Raw genomic sequence first — 17,522 nt, 5'->3', positions numbered from 1 at the left:
TAGCATAATCAGGTCCAGGTATTGATGCGTTTTGTTTTGACAGTCACATATGTACCCTAAAAATGACTATTTTGTTGCATTGAAATTTATATAACATTTTTGAAATGTTAATAATTTTCTACAGCAACTGCAGAGATATAATTTTTTATGTTAAAAGCATAGTTGTATGGTCAATTGAAATGACCAAATTAGTTTAGTTTGTATCTGGCTCTTTGTTTTAGAATACTATGACCTCAAATTTGAGGTTTCGGAGGCTTCATTTTCCGTTAACAATTGTTTACAAACTTTGATGGACAGTAATGATCAGTGGATGTGTTTTGGTTACTTTCTTTTATGCTGAAAATAGTAAGGTACCGCTAAACTTTAGACTTACATCAAAGTTTACTTGATTCTAGGGCTATTTGAAATTTTGTGATAATTTTATTCCATCAAGTGAAATTTCCGTTAGCAGTTTTGAAGCCTCCGAAACAAAGTGTTTAGTCAAATAATATGAATATAGATAAGAGAAGCGACCTAATCTATATGTCAAAATGTAGGATATGGGGCCCTAACCTAATAGACCAAAAATAGTTAAGATCCGTCGAACTCTCTGAAAATAGGAGACAATACGAATTTTCCGTTAACACGTGAAGCCTCCGAGACGCATTGAAGCCTCCGAAACAGCAAAAACATCTAATTTGACATTTCTGATAAATTCTTTGAGTGTCTGCCCCAAATTATGCCATTTAATCATCAACAGACATGGACAAACAACAAAAATAATAAAAACATTATGATACTGCAATAATTTTTTGAGCTAATACACTATATAGAGAAAAAGTGGTTTCGGAGGCTTCAAAAGGATGTTAACACTGCATTTTTGTGATTTTCTCTGGACAAAATCAAATTAGATTTATTGTTCACCCACCCAATGATCGCTTATGACATATCTAACGATATTTAATCACATTCAGTTTTCTGGCGGCTTTGTTTACTCACCAATATAGATTTACTATACGATTTACCTATTTTTCTTAAACAGTGCAAACGTGTCACACATAACTCACCTTTTCATTCAGCAATGAAATATTGGCAGATGAGGATGTTGCCCCACAAATATGTTTAAACAGTGTATATCAACCAAAAAAGACACAATTTACCCATCACTTTCTACATAACATACATGATTTTCATAAAAACATACGGCATACCAAATTAATTTTCCAGATGTTTCGGAGGCTTCATTTTATGTTTACAGCATGTAAATGGAATGTTTTGATTACAATTTTGTAATTCTAAGTCTATCAAATAACTGTTTGGACTGAATGAGACTTAATGATTCCCCAAGCAAGGTGTAGATAGTTGTTTAAATGTATGAAAAGCATTTATTTTGTAGGTTTCCTTTTGAAACAATGGAACAGGCTAGATATTGTGAGTAATGAAAGTGACTTCCAGCTTGCGTGCATGCCCACATCATGCAACAGTAGTGCAGCAAAGCAAGTACAGAAGCTGTAGTTGTGGATACATCAATGTTCTTAAGTTGGATAACTCATTTTTACTCTTGAGAGAAGTTGAAGTGTTGTGACCATATTTGTATCACTCTTTTGACTGGTTAGACTTTGTTAATGAAGACCAAACAATTACTTGATTATTTAGTGTTAAATACACTTTTTTTTTTATAAAGAACAGAACACTATTCCTGTCCTGAAGATTCCAGGACTTTAATAGATGGTTATTCAAGAGGGAAGCATACACTTAACTAAGAAATATATTACTTTTGAATTTGTGCATAAGGTTGTATCTTTTATGCATGATCAAGAGCAAATGGTGGAATATACTTTTTGGATTTTTACACTTTCGACTCACTATCATCTGAGTGTAATACATTGTAGTTTCGAAACACAATCTTTTACATGTCCATTTATAACCCATTGACAAATCCATTCTATTGTTACTCACATGGCATTTGTTTTTGCCATACTAAAATCTTGACTTTTTCAGCTTTCCATTTCTTAACAAGTTCTTTGGCTTTCATTTCCAATACTTATTTGGAGGAAAGTAATTAATCAATAAATTTGTGATTGGATTTGAAAATAGCTAACATCTTGCAGATTATCATTTCTGTGGTGTGACTTGGATCACAGGGTACTGTTTTGGAATTTTGACATTTGATTACTTCATTCAGACAGGTTTTCATGTCAATCTGTATGTCAGATTTGATGCATGCTAGGTGCAACACAATCTTGATACTATACCTAATTTTCCATACTTTATTATGCTGGCAGTGACCACTTGACTATTTTTGAATAAACAAAATGTACACATATGTAACTTGTGTTACGAAACATCTCTTCGCAAACATGTTTGAGGCTCTATGACATGTTTGCGGACGTAGTTCTCAGTGCAGTAAATGGACAGTAATGGTTGGGATAGGATTGTTTATAAATGACATATAGACCTCTACTTATAAATAGCCTGTTGCCATGGGGTACATGTAGTTTACATGGGTGGGTGACTGGAGAAGTTATGTTCATGAAGAACAATATTGAAATGATTGAAATCTTTATAATCTGTTTAGTCCTGGCTTTTCTGGAAAAAGTTACAAGCCCCTAACTATTTTGAAATTTAAAGGGTTAAAACTGTAGTCTGTGGGTTTATATACTGTTTAAAACAAACTTGTGGGTTTCTAACAAAACTTAAATATTTAAACACATTTGCTGCTTTTTAATTATTTGCTAAAAAGGTTGTCATTTTTAGAAACAGTAAAAGTTCTGTCAGCAATTTCTCAATGCGTACCTTCAAAAACAGGCCTCCTAGCTGTCACAGGAGTCACACAAACTGGAATTTTATAAAATAACTATAAAAAAGAAGCCTTTGAAGAATAAAAAAAAAATAAAAAATAAAATGATATGAAACAGGGGTGACTTGTATACCACAGAAAAAGAAAGTAAAATTCTAACTATCATATATTATAGGGAACTATACATTTGGTGAACATTTTTTTTTTTAATTCAAATTCATACACAGTCATGGGTAGGGTATGTACATTTATCTTTTCAACAGGCGATTCAAAAAGATGAATGGGATCTTGACCATTTCAATTTCTATTGAGCTCCATGATAATATCACCAATATATTGATTATTCCAACTCCATTTTGATGATGACAGTTTGATGATGACCCTTACATGGAATGGCTGATCAGTGTTTAAGATTGCTGTTCAATGACCATGATCACTTTATATGATAGCTATAGTAGGGGATATCAGGCATGGTCCATATGCAAAAGAATGTCTATAAGCCTTTTTTCCCTTTTCTATATTTTACAATGCTATGTTGTAATCTAACCGTCATGCCATCACATAGTCTATTTTCTATCCCTTTCTCATCAACAGTTGAAATTGATTTCACATACATAAAACAATTATGATGGGTGGTTTATGTCAATATACATCCCACAAACTGCACTTATAAAGCAAGCAAACATAATCTTGCATTAAGTCTATAGCTACAGTTCTAACTCATTGAAAGTAATTCTTACTGCATTATGATGAAAAGTTTGACAAATGCATACAGCTGTACATGTGTGTAGCCTAATCATGTTCCTGCATTGCCAAAGTCATGGATATGCCATTTATACAGTGTATGTATACAACTGAGCATAAAGATTTAAATATTTTCTTTGTCTCTTAACTATGTTGGAAAGTCTTTTTTCTGCATACAAATAAATACTATTTTACATGTTACAACATTGTTAGTTTATTGGAAACAATCAGCTGCATTAATGTACTTCATATCACCTTAAAATGGACCATTTTTGCATGTTAACAGTCATGATGAAGCCTCCGAAACATACATTGCTGCTAACTTTAAGCCACAAAAAAAAAGATGTTCCTAATCAGTGTACTTTTATTGCTACTGTTGCAGTTTCCTTTAGAATCATATTGCCTCATGTAATGTCATAAATTCGAACTGAGCATTGGTCAAAGTGTACACAGTTTGTTATTCACTTTTGTGGAGGCCAGTTTCCTTATAATAATACAGTGTCACGTAAGTACAATTTGTATGAAGGGTAAACATTATGCACTGCCATAAAATGTACATCTGTATACTGTTATTCACATTTTATTGATGCCCTGTTGTTATTCTAGCATGTAGTGATAGTTGCTTACTGTAGTTTTATTATTTTAAGTGAATACAGGACTAGAACTTTGTGTTAGCAGTTTTGAAGCCTCCGAAACACACTAGTTTGTTAACTGAAGCCTCCGAAACTCACAAGTCTGAAATTTTCAACTTTGTCAAAAATAATCCAATTTCTTTGGGATTTGGGTTGATAAATGTTTGTTACCACGAGATAATTTAGGGCTATGTTTAGAGTGGGTCTTGCTTCTAGAACATTCTTTTAACTTAAAAATAGTTTGTCAGGTACCATTTTTACCTTGGAATTTGAAGTTCAAATCCAAATAATTGCAAGAGCGAATATCTGTTGGGGGAAAAGTGTTTTCATATTTCAAATACATGTTCACAGCAAATGAAAAGTTGCATTACATCCACCATTTATCTTCATTTGGTTGCTGTGGGTGACCAAAACATTCTTGTTGTTTTTACCTAAATTTATCTAAAATTCCATAATAGTCACATCATTTTTCATATTTAGCCTAAGAATTAAGCTCTGGAATGACAAAATATTGAAAATATAGACATTCCTATATAAAATAAAGGCATAGATAGAAATGGAAACACAACTTTAATTTTTGACCCTTGCTACACCAAAGTTACACCCTTTACTGTGAAACTGACCATATATCTCTGAGTTGTGAATGTCATTTCCTTGCCTTCTAAACATCTGCCCAAGTTTGTTCACCTACAACTCAGTCATTTCCTTCCTTACCTGGTGTGGTATCCTCAGATTGTATCTATCCACCTGAACATTGAACTTTTAGACAAAGATCAAATCTGTCATCCTGAAAATTACTGAACTTTGGTCAGCCATACTGAATGAACTTGCCTTGATTATTGCATTACAATAGGGGTAACTGCAACCTACTTTGCGTATGAATATTTGACCTTTGCTCTACTTTTTCTTTACGCTTTGATAGAAATCTATGATCTGTAACGTTCTTCTGTTGACATTAGGCTTGTAGTTTATTCATGACAGTGCTCTGATTCCCTTTGTTACTGTTCTCCCCATTCCAGTAGTTTATTGAATGGGAAGTTTTCCTATATATCTGGATTGAGTGAATGCAGCAATATTAAAGGGAATCTCTCCCCTAAAATTTGAATTTGAGGGGTGTGAGAGCATGTCCTAAGAACTCTGGAGAAAATTCTATTCCATCACAAAAATGTCCCAAACTATGAAATATTAATCAGCACGCACTAGTGCGTGCTGCAATAGTAGCCAGATCTAAAAATAGTAGCCGCGCGTTGACCATCGGTGGGTGCACATTTCCTTCGTTCGCCTCCGTCTGCACACAGTATATCAAATACTGTCTATCGGTATCGCCTCATCGAGCCTTAAATGCATGTGTAGAGGCTGCCGCGGCTGCCTGGTCAGTGCTAGCACCAACCTACATGTAGCTGTGTACATCTATGGACATTATTTTGCGTGCATTTGCGTGTTTTGAGAGTATTGTAGTACACTGATCGTACGGACAATTATCGAACTACACAATCGAATGCAGTCTATAGGGTCAGAAGACTACTCTTAGATCAAGGCGCAATGTAATTTTTGGCATTTTAGAGATTGCTCTATGTCTCTTTATTGCTATACAGTATCTCTGTATGTGAGTAATGCTACACTCTTAGGGATATTACCAGTACAATAACCTACAATGTCAGAAAACTAAATTTCTGTGTACCCATACACTTTACTATAATGGTCAACACATTGAAGTTTGAGGAAAATCCGACAATCCATTCAAAAGTTAGGAATTTTTAAAGTTTCGGTGCTGCTGTCACTGAATAAGAATACTACAACAGTTTGTGATATCACTGCAGGGCAATGATATTTAGAAAATGTATAGAAATTATGCAAAATTAGGTAGAATTTTGTATGAAAAGGGCACAATTATTTCGTAGACTTTTACTGACGTATATTTTGGGTGATATCATTTCCCTGCTTTCTAAAAGAGGTAATTTAATTACTCTTTCATTATGCCAGAAAAGTGAAATATGTTGAATTCTCTTCAAACTATTTTCTCTCTTTTTTTTTTTTGTCCTGCAGTGATGCCATGAACTGCTGTAGTCTTGTCATTCAGTGATAAAACTTTAAAAATGCATAAATTTTGAACAGATTGTCCAATTTCATCAAACTTCACTAAAGAGATGACGGTGTGTTCTACTACCTAATACGATCTGCATTCACTCAATCCTCATTGTACACTATACCGGATGTCCCCCCCAAAAGAATTACAACGGTACCCTCCACAATGATAACTCTAAAAATAGTGAATCAATCCAATACAATTTCAGGGCATGAAACTATAATTTATTTCCCACATCTTACTGAAAACCCCATCCGATTTGCTTCAGTGGTCAAAGAGAAATGAGGAGTTTTGTAGAGCATGTCAGGAATCCCTTCCCTCCAAGTTCTGTCCATTTTGTTCACACATTATGCAGTTCCAAGAGCATCCAAGTGCCTAACTTGGAAGATGACATGCATTACAAAGATCCACATATCTCTGGGACCACTCAACCATATTGAATGGGGATTTCTGCATGATATAGCTAAGATGTTATATTTTAAGATCCTGAAGTTGCATTTAAATGGTTCAATCATTTTGGAATTTATCAATGCGAAAATCCGATTGTAATTTTTTTTGGGACATACTGTATATTTGTGTTAAATTCCCCCTAATAACTCGGCCACATGTACATGTAGATAGTATAAGTCAGCCTACAGCTGGGCATGATATTTTGATGACAGAGGGTTCCAGATTCATGTGGCAGATAGTTTGTTTGTTTGTTTTCAAATTTGGTTATCATAATTAAATGTTGGACAGTCTTACAAAAATGAAGAGCCTCAGAAATGCATACTGTCCTGGAATAATATTGTGTCAACATTGCTTCACCCATGATATACTGGTAGTTCTGTAGCGATCAGGTGGAATGTTTCTTGCCTTTTAACATCCTTCCTGTTCATTATTTGAACTATGTACTGAAACTAAACCATGGGAGTGGTGATTGGAAAGACTTTCATTTTTCATATCACAAGATTTATTGTATGTTGTATAAGTTGTCTACTCAGTTGTACCAAAGGTATTATAGTCTTCATTAAAGCTTGATCTCGTGTATTTGTTCAATCCACAACAGGCAGATTAATAAAAGTAGTATATTGTCTCATGAAATACTACGACACAGTCATAATTTTGACATGTTTCATTAATCTGCTGTTTCATATTAATAGCTCTGTTGTCTCCCCCCCCCCCCCCCCGCCCCCCGCCCCCATCAAATAGAAAATATGTGTTTGCATCTTATCAGGTCCACTATCTTAGGATGCACAGACCCTTATCTTAATTTTGACTTTTGAACTGTGACCAGAAATGTGAACTACAAGTGTGAATCATATTTTCCGTTTGTGGTCTCATATCATTATGATTGAGAAGACAAGAGTCACACATTATGTTATTATGTAGGTTATGAAGATATGAAGTTTTCATTATGACTATTGTGTCTAGATGCTGTTGGCATCATTTGGCAGACCTAATCATAAGCCCAGTCTTGATATCTATTCTCATGTTTGCATACCATGCATAATATAAGAAGCTTATGTCATCTTGTGATAGACAGCATGCAATCAATGACTGATGACTAGACTGTTAGAAACAGCCTTTTCTTCTGTTTGCCCTATGAATGTTGCTGTCTGGAGAATTTTACAGTGTTTAAATATGATATGTATGCATTACTGAATTTATTTGAAATGGTTATGATCTGCAATATAGATTCTGTTCTGCATTTTATTTGAAATCTTAAAAGTATGTCTTCGTGATTCTGCTACTCCAGTAAAACAAAGTATGGTGTATTTGGTGTAAAGCATGGCAGTAATTGTACTTAGGCATCTAAAATCAACTACAGTATACTAGACTTATGTTTCAGTCAAAGTTGCGTTTTGCATACAAACTTGTAAGTTTTAACAATGCCTGCTTATATTGGGAATTTCCTTTTTCTTCCATCATATTGTCAATAGTATCATTGTGTCTAGCTTTTATTCAAAGGCAATATGGCATACATCACATGGTTTGATTCATCCAGAGACTAGCAAGTGTAAATTTTCAAGGAATTCTTCGGACCTGTTTTTTTTTTTTTTTTTTGCATAGCATCCAAAATGCAGTTGTCTCTCCATGTGTATCTTTTACATTCTTATACTTGCCTCACAAGCTCTGAAACTACATTACACTCCCAAACCTACTCTGGTTGCCATGGCAATAATAACTTTGCATCATCTTCGGTCATCCCTTGTGTGTTGCATTGTATTTTCTTTCAATATTGGTATCATCCATTTACCCATAGAATTTCTACGTCTTTCTTTACCCCCTTCTGAAATCAGGTCTGGTAAGGTGACACCAGAGGATGTAGCAGAGAGTGTGATGGAGGCTTTGGAGAGGAGTAACCAGATGAAGCCAAGGATGCGGATGGTGACACAGTATGATCTGGAGGAGGTTTACAAGGTTGGTCACACAGTATGATCTGGAGGAGGTTTAAAGGTTGGTCACACAGTATGATCTGGAGGAGGTTTACAAGGTTGGTCACACAGTATGATCTGGAGGAGGTTTATAAGGTTGGTCACACAGTATGATCTGGAGGAGGTTTACAAGGTTGGTCACACAGTATGATCTGGAAGAAGGTTGGTCACACAGTATGATCTGGAGGATGTTTATAAGGTTGGTCACACAGTATGATCTGGAGGAGGTTTACAAGGTTGGTCACACAGTATGATCTGGAGGAGGTTTAAAGGTTGGTCACACAGTATGATCTGGAGGAGGTTTACAAGGTTGGTCACACCGTATGATCTGGAAGAGGTTTATAAGGTTGGTCACACAGTATGATCTGGAGGAGGTTTATAAGGTTGGTCACACAGTATGTTCTGGAAGAGGTTTACAAGGTTGGTCACACAGTATGATCTGGAAGAAGGTTGGTCACACAGTATGATCTGGAGGATGTTTATAAGGTTGGTCACACAGTATGATCTGGAGGAGGTTTACAAGGTTGGTCACACAGTATGATCTGGAGGAGGTTTACAAGGTTGGTCACACAGTATGATCTGGAGGAGGTTTACAAGGTTGGTCACACGGTATGATCTGGAAGAGGTTTACAAGGTTGGTCACACAGTATGATCTGGAGGAGGTTTTAAGGTTGGTCACACAGTATGATCTGGAGGAGGTTTATAAGGTTGGTCACACAGTATGTTCTGGAGGAGGTTTACAAGGTTGGTCACACAGTATGATCTGGAAGAAGTTTGGTCACACAGTATGATCTGAAGGAGGTTTATAAGGTTGGTCACACGGTATGATCTGGAAGAGGTTTACAAGGTTGGTCACACAGTATGATCGGGAGGAGGTTTATAAGGTTGGTCACACAGTATGATCTGGAGGAGGTTTATAAGGTTGGTCACACAGTATGTTCTGGAAGAGGTTTACAAGGTTCTGTGATCCTGTTTTACACCTTTTTGTCAGGGTGTCAGCCCTGACAAGACATTCTCTCTCAATTTCAGTAAAATCTGTAGTTTCGAGAAGCTCTGGTTTTTACTGACTGCTAATATGGTTATTTTCAGAGACTGACAACTTGTCAGGGCTGACAACTTTCATGAAACGGTGTCGGGGTATAGTGGAGAAGTATCTGTCAGCTGGTGTTTTTTTTTTTTAAGGGGGGGGGAGTTTGTTTGTGTTTTTGTTTGTTTGTTTGTTTGTTTCAATATAATAGGAAGACAGATGTAGGGATACAAGTTTAGGGAAAATGAAGTGTACATGCCCATCTTGATACTTCTTTGTGATAGTATACTCTGAGCAACATTTCTTCTGCCATCTCAGTTTATTTGAACGGAAACTAAAGTCTATTCAATGTGGTATTTCAAACTCAAGTGAACTCTTGATATGTGTGCTACTCATCAACTTCAATCTAATGAATTTTGTTTTATGTAAGATGCACCACTTCTGATGATGTTTCTGCAGAGGATGTAGAGAGAAAAATACCAGAATAAGTCGTAGTCATATTTTTACTGCATTTGATGTCACTGGTACCAACAATGAAATGATTGTTGGAAGTTACATGTAATTGAAGTCAATACCTACTGTTGTGCATGAATTCATGGTGTTTTGCACAACATATTGACAGTGGGTCAAAAATGCATACCGGTAGGGAGTTTTCTTGTTTTTCTGGGCTCAGTATGTGGCATAAATGGAACGTTTCTTGTTACTCATTAATTTAAATTTGAAATTTTCAGATGGCGAGAGCATCAACAGTGAGGATTAACAACAAAAAGCCTTTGTCCATCTTTGATGGTATTCCAGTGGTCATCAAAGAGTCTCTGGCTGTGGTATGTAGCCTACATTAGTTCCGTTTCTATTAGTGGATGTTATGAAAGAACACATAAGAAATATGTGTTATTTAATGAAAACTAGTGAACACTAGATAAAACTTCCTGGGTCCGAAATATCTGAAAAATAAATCTGAAAAAAAAAATTGAGATATTTGTGTGACTAGATTTACCATGTTTTTGTTATTATTATTATTTTTTTAAATGTAGACTGCAGCATTAAAACAAATCTTTCAGTGAAAAATCTGTGAGCAGGGTGATATATGCATTCATAGATGTTTTTATACTGACAGCATAATTTCAATATTTTTGTTTGGTGATGTGTGTTTTCATCCGTTTGAACATCAAGATGATCTCAGTCAACAAAGTATGGCATTTTTAATTTTGATCTTCACAATGTCGAACATGTCTTTAAATTGGAAGTTGTCTTTAAGGTGAAAAACGAAACATAGAGCATAGATCTCAAGTTTCTGTTAGTGAATGTTCAATTTTGGCCAATAGGAAATCTTAGGATTTAAAATTCATTTCAATGCTCAGGTGCCGTACAAACACAAAAATGGAACGTCTTTCCTTGGCCGTGATGAAGAGAAAGAAGACAGTACCATTGCTGCCAAGCTGAGGGCTGGGGGAGCCGTCATCATTGGTGTAGCAAACATGCACGAACTTGGCCTTGGAGCCTTCGGCATCAACGTCAGCTCGTATGTTTCCTGTAGGGCCAGTAGGCAGAGACCTTAATATGTCGTCCTTTTCAGGACCAGACGCTCAGATTGTCACTACCAACATCAAAACCATCACAAACATTTTTTTTTCACTATTTTCACTTCTCCCTCCATATCTTGGAAGTGGCTCGAGGTATCATCATGAAACTTAGTACATATGCATTTACTGCCTGACAGTGAATCTCTTGGGAATTTTAGGGTCGTGTGCCCAAAGGTTAACGGTCAAAGGGCAGGTTAAAGGGTGTGTACAGTTCTGGTCGAGGTGAAGATTTAGCTTTTAACGTTTTGTGAGATATTCAGAAACCACTCTATGAGATGTCAAAGAGCATGCAGTTCTAAGGGGGTATCAAAAATTTATTCGATGAAAATCGGTTTTGAAGTGGCTGAGATATCCAAAAACAAAGTGAAACAAAGAGATACTAATAAAGTTGGGGCATGTCGCCTTTTATTAGTAGCACTTTTCTGGATATCTCAGCCATTTGAAAACCAATTTTCATCAAATAAACGTTGAATCCTTCTTAAAATTACATGCTCTTGCATATTTCATAGGAGGCTTTTCATTACCTCACTTAGGAATGTTCAAAACATGAATCCCTACCTCAACCAGTACTGTACAGTCCCTTTAAAATACTAAAATTCTAGTATGTAATGCTGAAATTAAACTTTTCTCCATACCTTGGAGATTACTCAATGCATAAATTTATAAAAGGGTCGAAGATCAAGCAAAAAAATCATCAAATCCCTGAATACCCGGTATACCTATTCATCCCAAGGAAAGTAAACACTCAACACATTTGTGACAAACATGGCATTTTAATTTTTGGCCAGTTATGTGAAACTGTCGTCGCACAATGTCAAGACGTACTATAGATCTAGTGAGAGAACCATGCATTACGGCAGAGGCATATCAGTCGCCATACTGACGTTTCTATTTTTTCCTTATTCCAAAGGTAGAAAATGTGGTTAGAAATAAAAAGAAAAAGATGTTGTTTAAGGTTGGGTACAGTATGCTTGATATATGCATTTCCTCTAGCAAAACTTCTATTTTGCTTTCAGGATATGCATGTGTATTTCTTGCCTACTCATCCGGGTGTTTTGTATTTTTTAGCTTTTTTTGTCTATATTTTGGTAGCCCCTGATGATTCCAGGTGGCCAGCTCTTGTTATGGATTATGCAACTTTGATAGAAATAATGAACTGTAGTGACATAGCTGTATGAATTTATTTGCTATTCATTGTCATTAAATGTAGAATTCAACAATTATATGCTTCACAAATGAAGTGATATATTTAGTGGCCTATTTAATCATGAATATAAAATAACACTGTCGGAATTCAGAGCCTGGGTATTCGCTCCAGGTTCATTGTGTCACTGCCAGCAACCAGGGATAGCCTGGTGGTAGTAGCATCGCTGCCAGCATAGCAGAAGATGACAAGTTTGAATTCCCACTCGTTTCGTTTTCATGGCATGCTTATTATGATTGTAGATCACTAGTAGTGATCTTAAAATACAGAGGTATTTGAAAAAAAGAAAAAAACTCTGTTACAGCACATCTTCTCCCCTCAAGATCGATTTCTTTGAAAAGTAATTGATAGAAAAGGTACAAATAACATAACTCTGATATTCTTCTCTCCAGGAGTGGCACAGCTCGAAATCCTTACAACCCTCATCACTATGCGGGAGGAAGTTCTTCCGGGTCGGGTGCCTGTGTGGCTTCAGGTAGAATCAGACACCAGTTAATAGCTTTCTCTTTCTCTTAGCTGCAATCTTTTTAACAGTGCATTAAGTAGCTGTATGCAAGTGGCTGCTGTCATAATGAAGTCCTTGGGACCGGCTGTTTTCTTTCGTTATTTTGAAACTTTGTTATAGCCAAATAATAAAAGTATTCAAAGATATATTGGTAACAATTTTTTGACCTGATTTTTTTCTTCATTGTAACAAGAGTTTCCTTATTTCTTTGTAATGGGAGTGTACTGTAGTATGCCTTCGTGTAGAATTTAATCAGGGACCTGGATGCAAAAACTTATGACGAGTTGATAAGCAGAGGAATAGCTTTTGGCCATCCACATTATTTGGAAGTCGAAGGGTGTGTTCAAGCATTCTTATGTGTACCATACTGTATTGTACCTGTGCCAGAGGAGCGCTTGAACGCTCCCAAAGCATACCATACTATGCTGTACTGGTTCAAAAGCGGACCACTTCCCAAAGGGGTACAAAAGCATGTCATACTGGATATAGACATGAGAAAAAATGTTCGTATCGCACAGTGCATCGTTGCAAAAAGATTTGATTCTGTTCATTAGTAAAACTTTTATGTAGCGTAATTGCACAAAGTGATTGACACCATTGCTATGCAATGTGTAATCCTTCTGAATTGAGTCCAGAAATAACTTGTGAGGTAGGCTAATCTCCACAGAGTGCTTAAACACTTCCAATCTGTCATGGTACTGTTCAGTATGGTACAGTTCGTTTTTAAGCACTGAAACACGGCCAGAGTTGATGATAATACAGCAACAATTTGAAAGATATACTCTCCGTTGACTCGATGTCAGAGAAGTCTTATTTTCTTCTCGTTTTACAACTGCCTGCAGGACTATGCCCCATTGCCATAGGAACAGACGGTGGTGGCTCAATACGCATCCCATCGGGATTGTGTGGCATTGTGGGTATAAAGCCGACCCATGGACGTGTGTCGGCAGCTGGCACCCTGCCGCTGTGCCACACAGTGGCAGTGACTGGGCCCATGACTACCTGTGTCAGGGACACTGCCTTGCTGCTTGGTGAGGAAGGCCTGCACTTCTCTCCCTCCCTCCCTCCCTTTCTCCTTCCCTCCCTCCCTCCCTCTCCCCCTCCCATCCAGAAAGGTGTTCAGATACTGCTCCGGTTGTATTACTGTAAAAGTGGAAATTTTCAAGAGGTGGAAATTTTTGCGTCTTTTGGGCATCATGAAGCTCTTTGCGAAAATTAATGTGCAGTCTTTTACCTTGCTATATGTAATATCATTTCATATCTTTGATTTCAAGGAAGGTATATTGTGGGTATAAAACTGCAATGTTGGATGTTATTTGTAGTTTTCTTCAGGTTTGCTAGCCTTCTGGCACGAGTGAATTTGCTTTCATAGTGCAGACCAGTTACCGTTTACCGTAGAATCTGTTGCCAGAACCCTTTAAAATGGCAGTGGTAGCGTTGAACTGTTTGAAGTGCTTGCTCAATTGTCTAGACTGTCTTGAAAATTAAAAACATGAAATTCATCTTACCTGGCCAAGCACATAAAAAATACTCGCACAAAACTTTCCACTTTTATCATACTCTAAATGATTTCCCCGATTTTCCATAAAATATCCACTGGAAGTTGCTCAAAGTATATAAATAGTATGAGCTGTTTTGAACTCTTTTTAGCTACAATGCAGCTTAATATGAGAAAATTGTGTGTGTGTGTGTGTTTTTTGGACATGTTTTCTTTCAATACACATGATATGTTCCAGCTCTCACTTTAAGGAAGTCTCGATTTGTGTAAAATAAGACTCAGTATTATATGGCACAAACAGTATGAGACTAAACCTTTTCTTCTCACCTCCATGACAGCTTTTCTATCTGGCCAAGACCCTAGAGATCCTTCATCGTGGTCTCAGCCACCCTTGGTCCTCAATGACCTTGAGCCAAAGAGCCTAGCTGGACTCAAGATTGGCATTGACTGGACTCATTTTAGGGTGAGTTGGACTCTAACTACCATTCAAGAACCTTTCTATGTGACATGTTATCAAAGCCTAAGATTTGATACTCTTTGTTTTATTATTGGAAAAATGAGTAAAGAAAATGGAATTCCATCGGGATTCGAACCTGAGACCTTTGGATGCTAGCCCGGTGCTCTACCGACTGAGCTGTAGAAAGTTTTCGTCCTAGAAACCCTGAATTGTCAATGCTCGGATGGTCAGAAGCTATAGCAGTGTGTTTGTGTGTGACACACACGCACACACTTACACCTGACGTAGACCCGAAGGATAATTCAACTTGGGGATAAATGCGAGGGATCACTGAAGTGATGCAGCTTTTTGAGTATGTAACAAATGCAAACTTACATTATATGTTACTCATAGTTTGGAGGAGAGTACCTTCCACCAGTACCACTATCGATCAGTAACTAAATTTTGTTTGTTTGTTTGTGTGGTTCCATGTTTCTATGCCTGTTAATGCATACTTCATACCACACAATAAAAAGATTTGATAAACCAAAGCAAGTGATTGTCTGGACTTAGTAACCAAAAGGTGGAGTAGACAGAATGAATATATTATTATTGTTACTATTATCATTACTATTACTATTACTATTACTATTATTATTATTATTAATATTGTCATTATTATTACTGTTATTATAATTATTATTATTATTATTATTATTGTTATTATTATTATTATTATTACTATTATTATTATTATTATTATTATCATTATTATTATTATTATTATTATTATTATTACTATTGTTATTATTATTATTATTATTATTATTATTATTATTATTATTATTATTATTATTATTATTATTATTATTATTATCTATTCAGCATTTGCAAGACAAGACTTAGTGACAGCCAATTGATAATGATCTCTTAATTTTAATCATTTATACTAATGAGTTCCTGCAAAATAATTGTCTGTGGTCTTGTTCTCCATGTTATCTTGCTCTTTCTAGCATGCCAATCCAGAAGTTGTAGCAGAGTGTGACAGAGGTATGTGAACATTGTAAAATGCTTCAGTGGTCAATGACAAAATTTCGTCTCAAAAGCCTTCTGCATGATTTCTGTTTCCCCAAAGTCATGTGAAATTTGTGTGTTTTGTAATTTTCAATACACGATTTTATGTAATATTTCTCATACCAGCTTATTTGCAAACAACACTACTATAGCAGATGCTTGTTGCTGAGCACATGCAGTGGCTTTTTAACCCATTAAGGATGGGCTGATTTTGCTATAACATGCATTTCCCATAGACACCTGACCAAATATACTTGGGACAAGTCTTCAACATGTTAATTTGTTTTGTGTTGGATGAGCTCCACTTTTGAGGGGTGATACACCAAGTTAACTTCCTTTGAATAAAAGTAAGCAAAGTTAAATAAAGTATAAGTAAAAACAACACAAAAGTATCTTTTTTTTTAAACGCCAGATGTTTTCAGTATATTCACTGATACACATAGATAATATTGATATTGTCAGATTGAAATCAGTATGAAGATGCTGTCATGGTACCACATTGCTTCGTTTTAGGATGTCAATATTTTCCAAACTAAATGTACATGTAGATACAGAATTCTATTTTCCCCTATTTCTTTGCAGTATTTCCCTTCATCTTCATAAAATCATTGCAAAATTTTGTTTGTCAAACATGGAAAAGAGTAAGGAGCACAACTTTCAGAACCAGCATGTCTAAGACTTGTTCCTGTCTTTGAAGATTTTTTTTTCTTCTTCACATTGGAAGAGATGAAATGAATCTGATTTAAAGGGATCGTACAGTTCTGGTTGAGACCTAATTTCAGGTTTCTAACATTTTTAGATGAGATAATGAGAAATCTCTTATGAAATATGAAAGAGCATGTAGTTCTATGAGGAATTCAACGTTTATTTGATAAAAATTGATTTTGAAATGGCTGAGATATCCAAAAAAGAGCGATTCTAATAAAGTGTAGGACCCACACTTTGTAACGATCGCTTTGTTTTACTTTGTTTTTGGATGTTTCAGTTATTCCAAACCCGATTTTCATCAAATAAACTTTGAATTCCATTTAAAATGGTATGCTCTGTGCTATATCATAAGTGTTTTCTTGGTATCTCGCAATAATTTAAAAGCCCAATTCTCATCTCCACCAATACTGTACTATCCCTTTAAATCAGAAGTGTGTTGGAAACAGGGACAACAATAATAATCAAGCCCCCAAGAACACAGAGTTCCCACTAAAAGTTACAAAGTGTTTGGTGATTCTTTTCTGGTATGACCCATTAGGAGTTAGCTTCTTGGAGCAACAAGGAGCGGAGCTTGTTGGGATCCAGATTCCAGAGTTTGAGGAGATGAGGATTGCCCACGCCCTTCTCATCTCCACGGAGATGCTCTCTCTCCTCCAGGGAGCGATGAGAGACAATTTCTATGACTTGGTGAGCAGTGATTTCTGATCTTATTCATTCTTGCTGTCATTTGCAATCCTTTCCAGAGTTTACCTTCATTCTATAGAGGACAGAAGTGTGACATCAAAGCCATCCATCGCCATGGAAACTCTTTCTAAACAAAATCATTTCA

At 36.1% G+C, this 17,522-nt stretch overlaps 1 protein-coding gene across 1 annotated transcript in view; it reads left to right on the top strand.

The window, feature by feature from the left end:
* The window catches only part of LOC139710725 (uncharacterized), a 60,506-nt gene that overhangs the window by 37,547 nt on the left and 5,437 nt on the right, over positions 1–17,522 (top strand). The window contains exons 5-12 of the mRNA XM_071622643.1: positions 8,524–8,644; positions 10,417–10,509; positions 11,047–11,207; positions 12,865–12,947; positions 13,820–14,008; positions 14,814–14,938; positions 15,925–15,961; positions 17,232–17,380. Coding sequence (XP_071478744.1) covers positions 8,524–8,644; positions 10,417–10,509; positions 11,047–11,207; positions 12,865–12,947; positions 13,820–14,008; positions 14,814–14,938; positions 15,925–15,961; positions 17,232–17,380 — 958 coding nt within the window. The remainder of the gene's footprint in view (positions 1–8,523; positions 8,645–10,416; positions 10,510–11,046; positions 11,208–12,864; positions 12,948–13,819; positions 14,009–14,813; positions 14,939–15,924; positions 15,962–17,231; positions 17,381–17,522) is intronic.

This window comes from Diadema antillarum, unplaced genomic scaffold (assembly GCF_040938485.1).
Source record: "Diadema antillarum isolate AM-2024a unplaced genomic scaffold, OU_Dant_1.0 seq00001558_RagTag, whole genome shotgun sequence".
NCBI classification, from domain to species: Eukaryota; Metazoa; Echinodermata; class Echinoidea; order Diadematoida; family Diadematidae; genus Diadema; species Diadema antillarum.
Note: the sequence above shows the minus strand (reverse complement) of the source record. Positions and strands in the feature narration are given on the sequence as shown.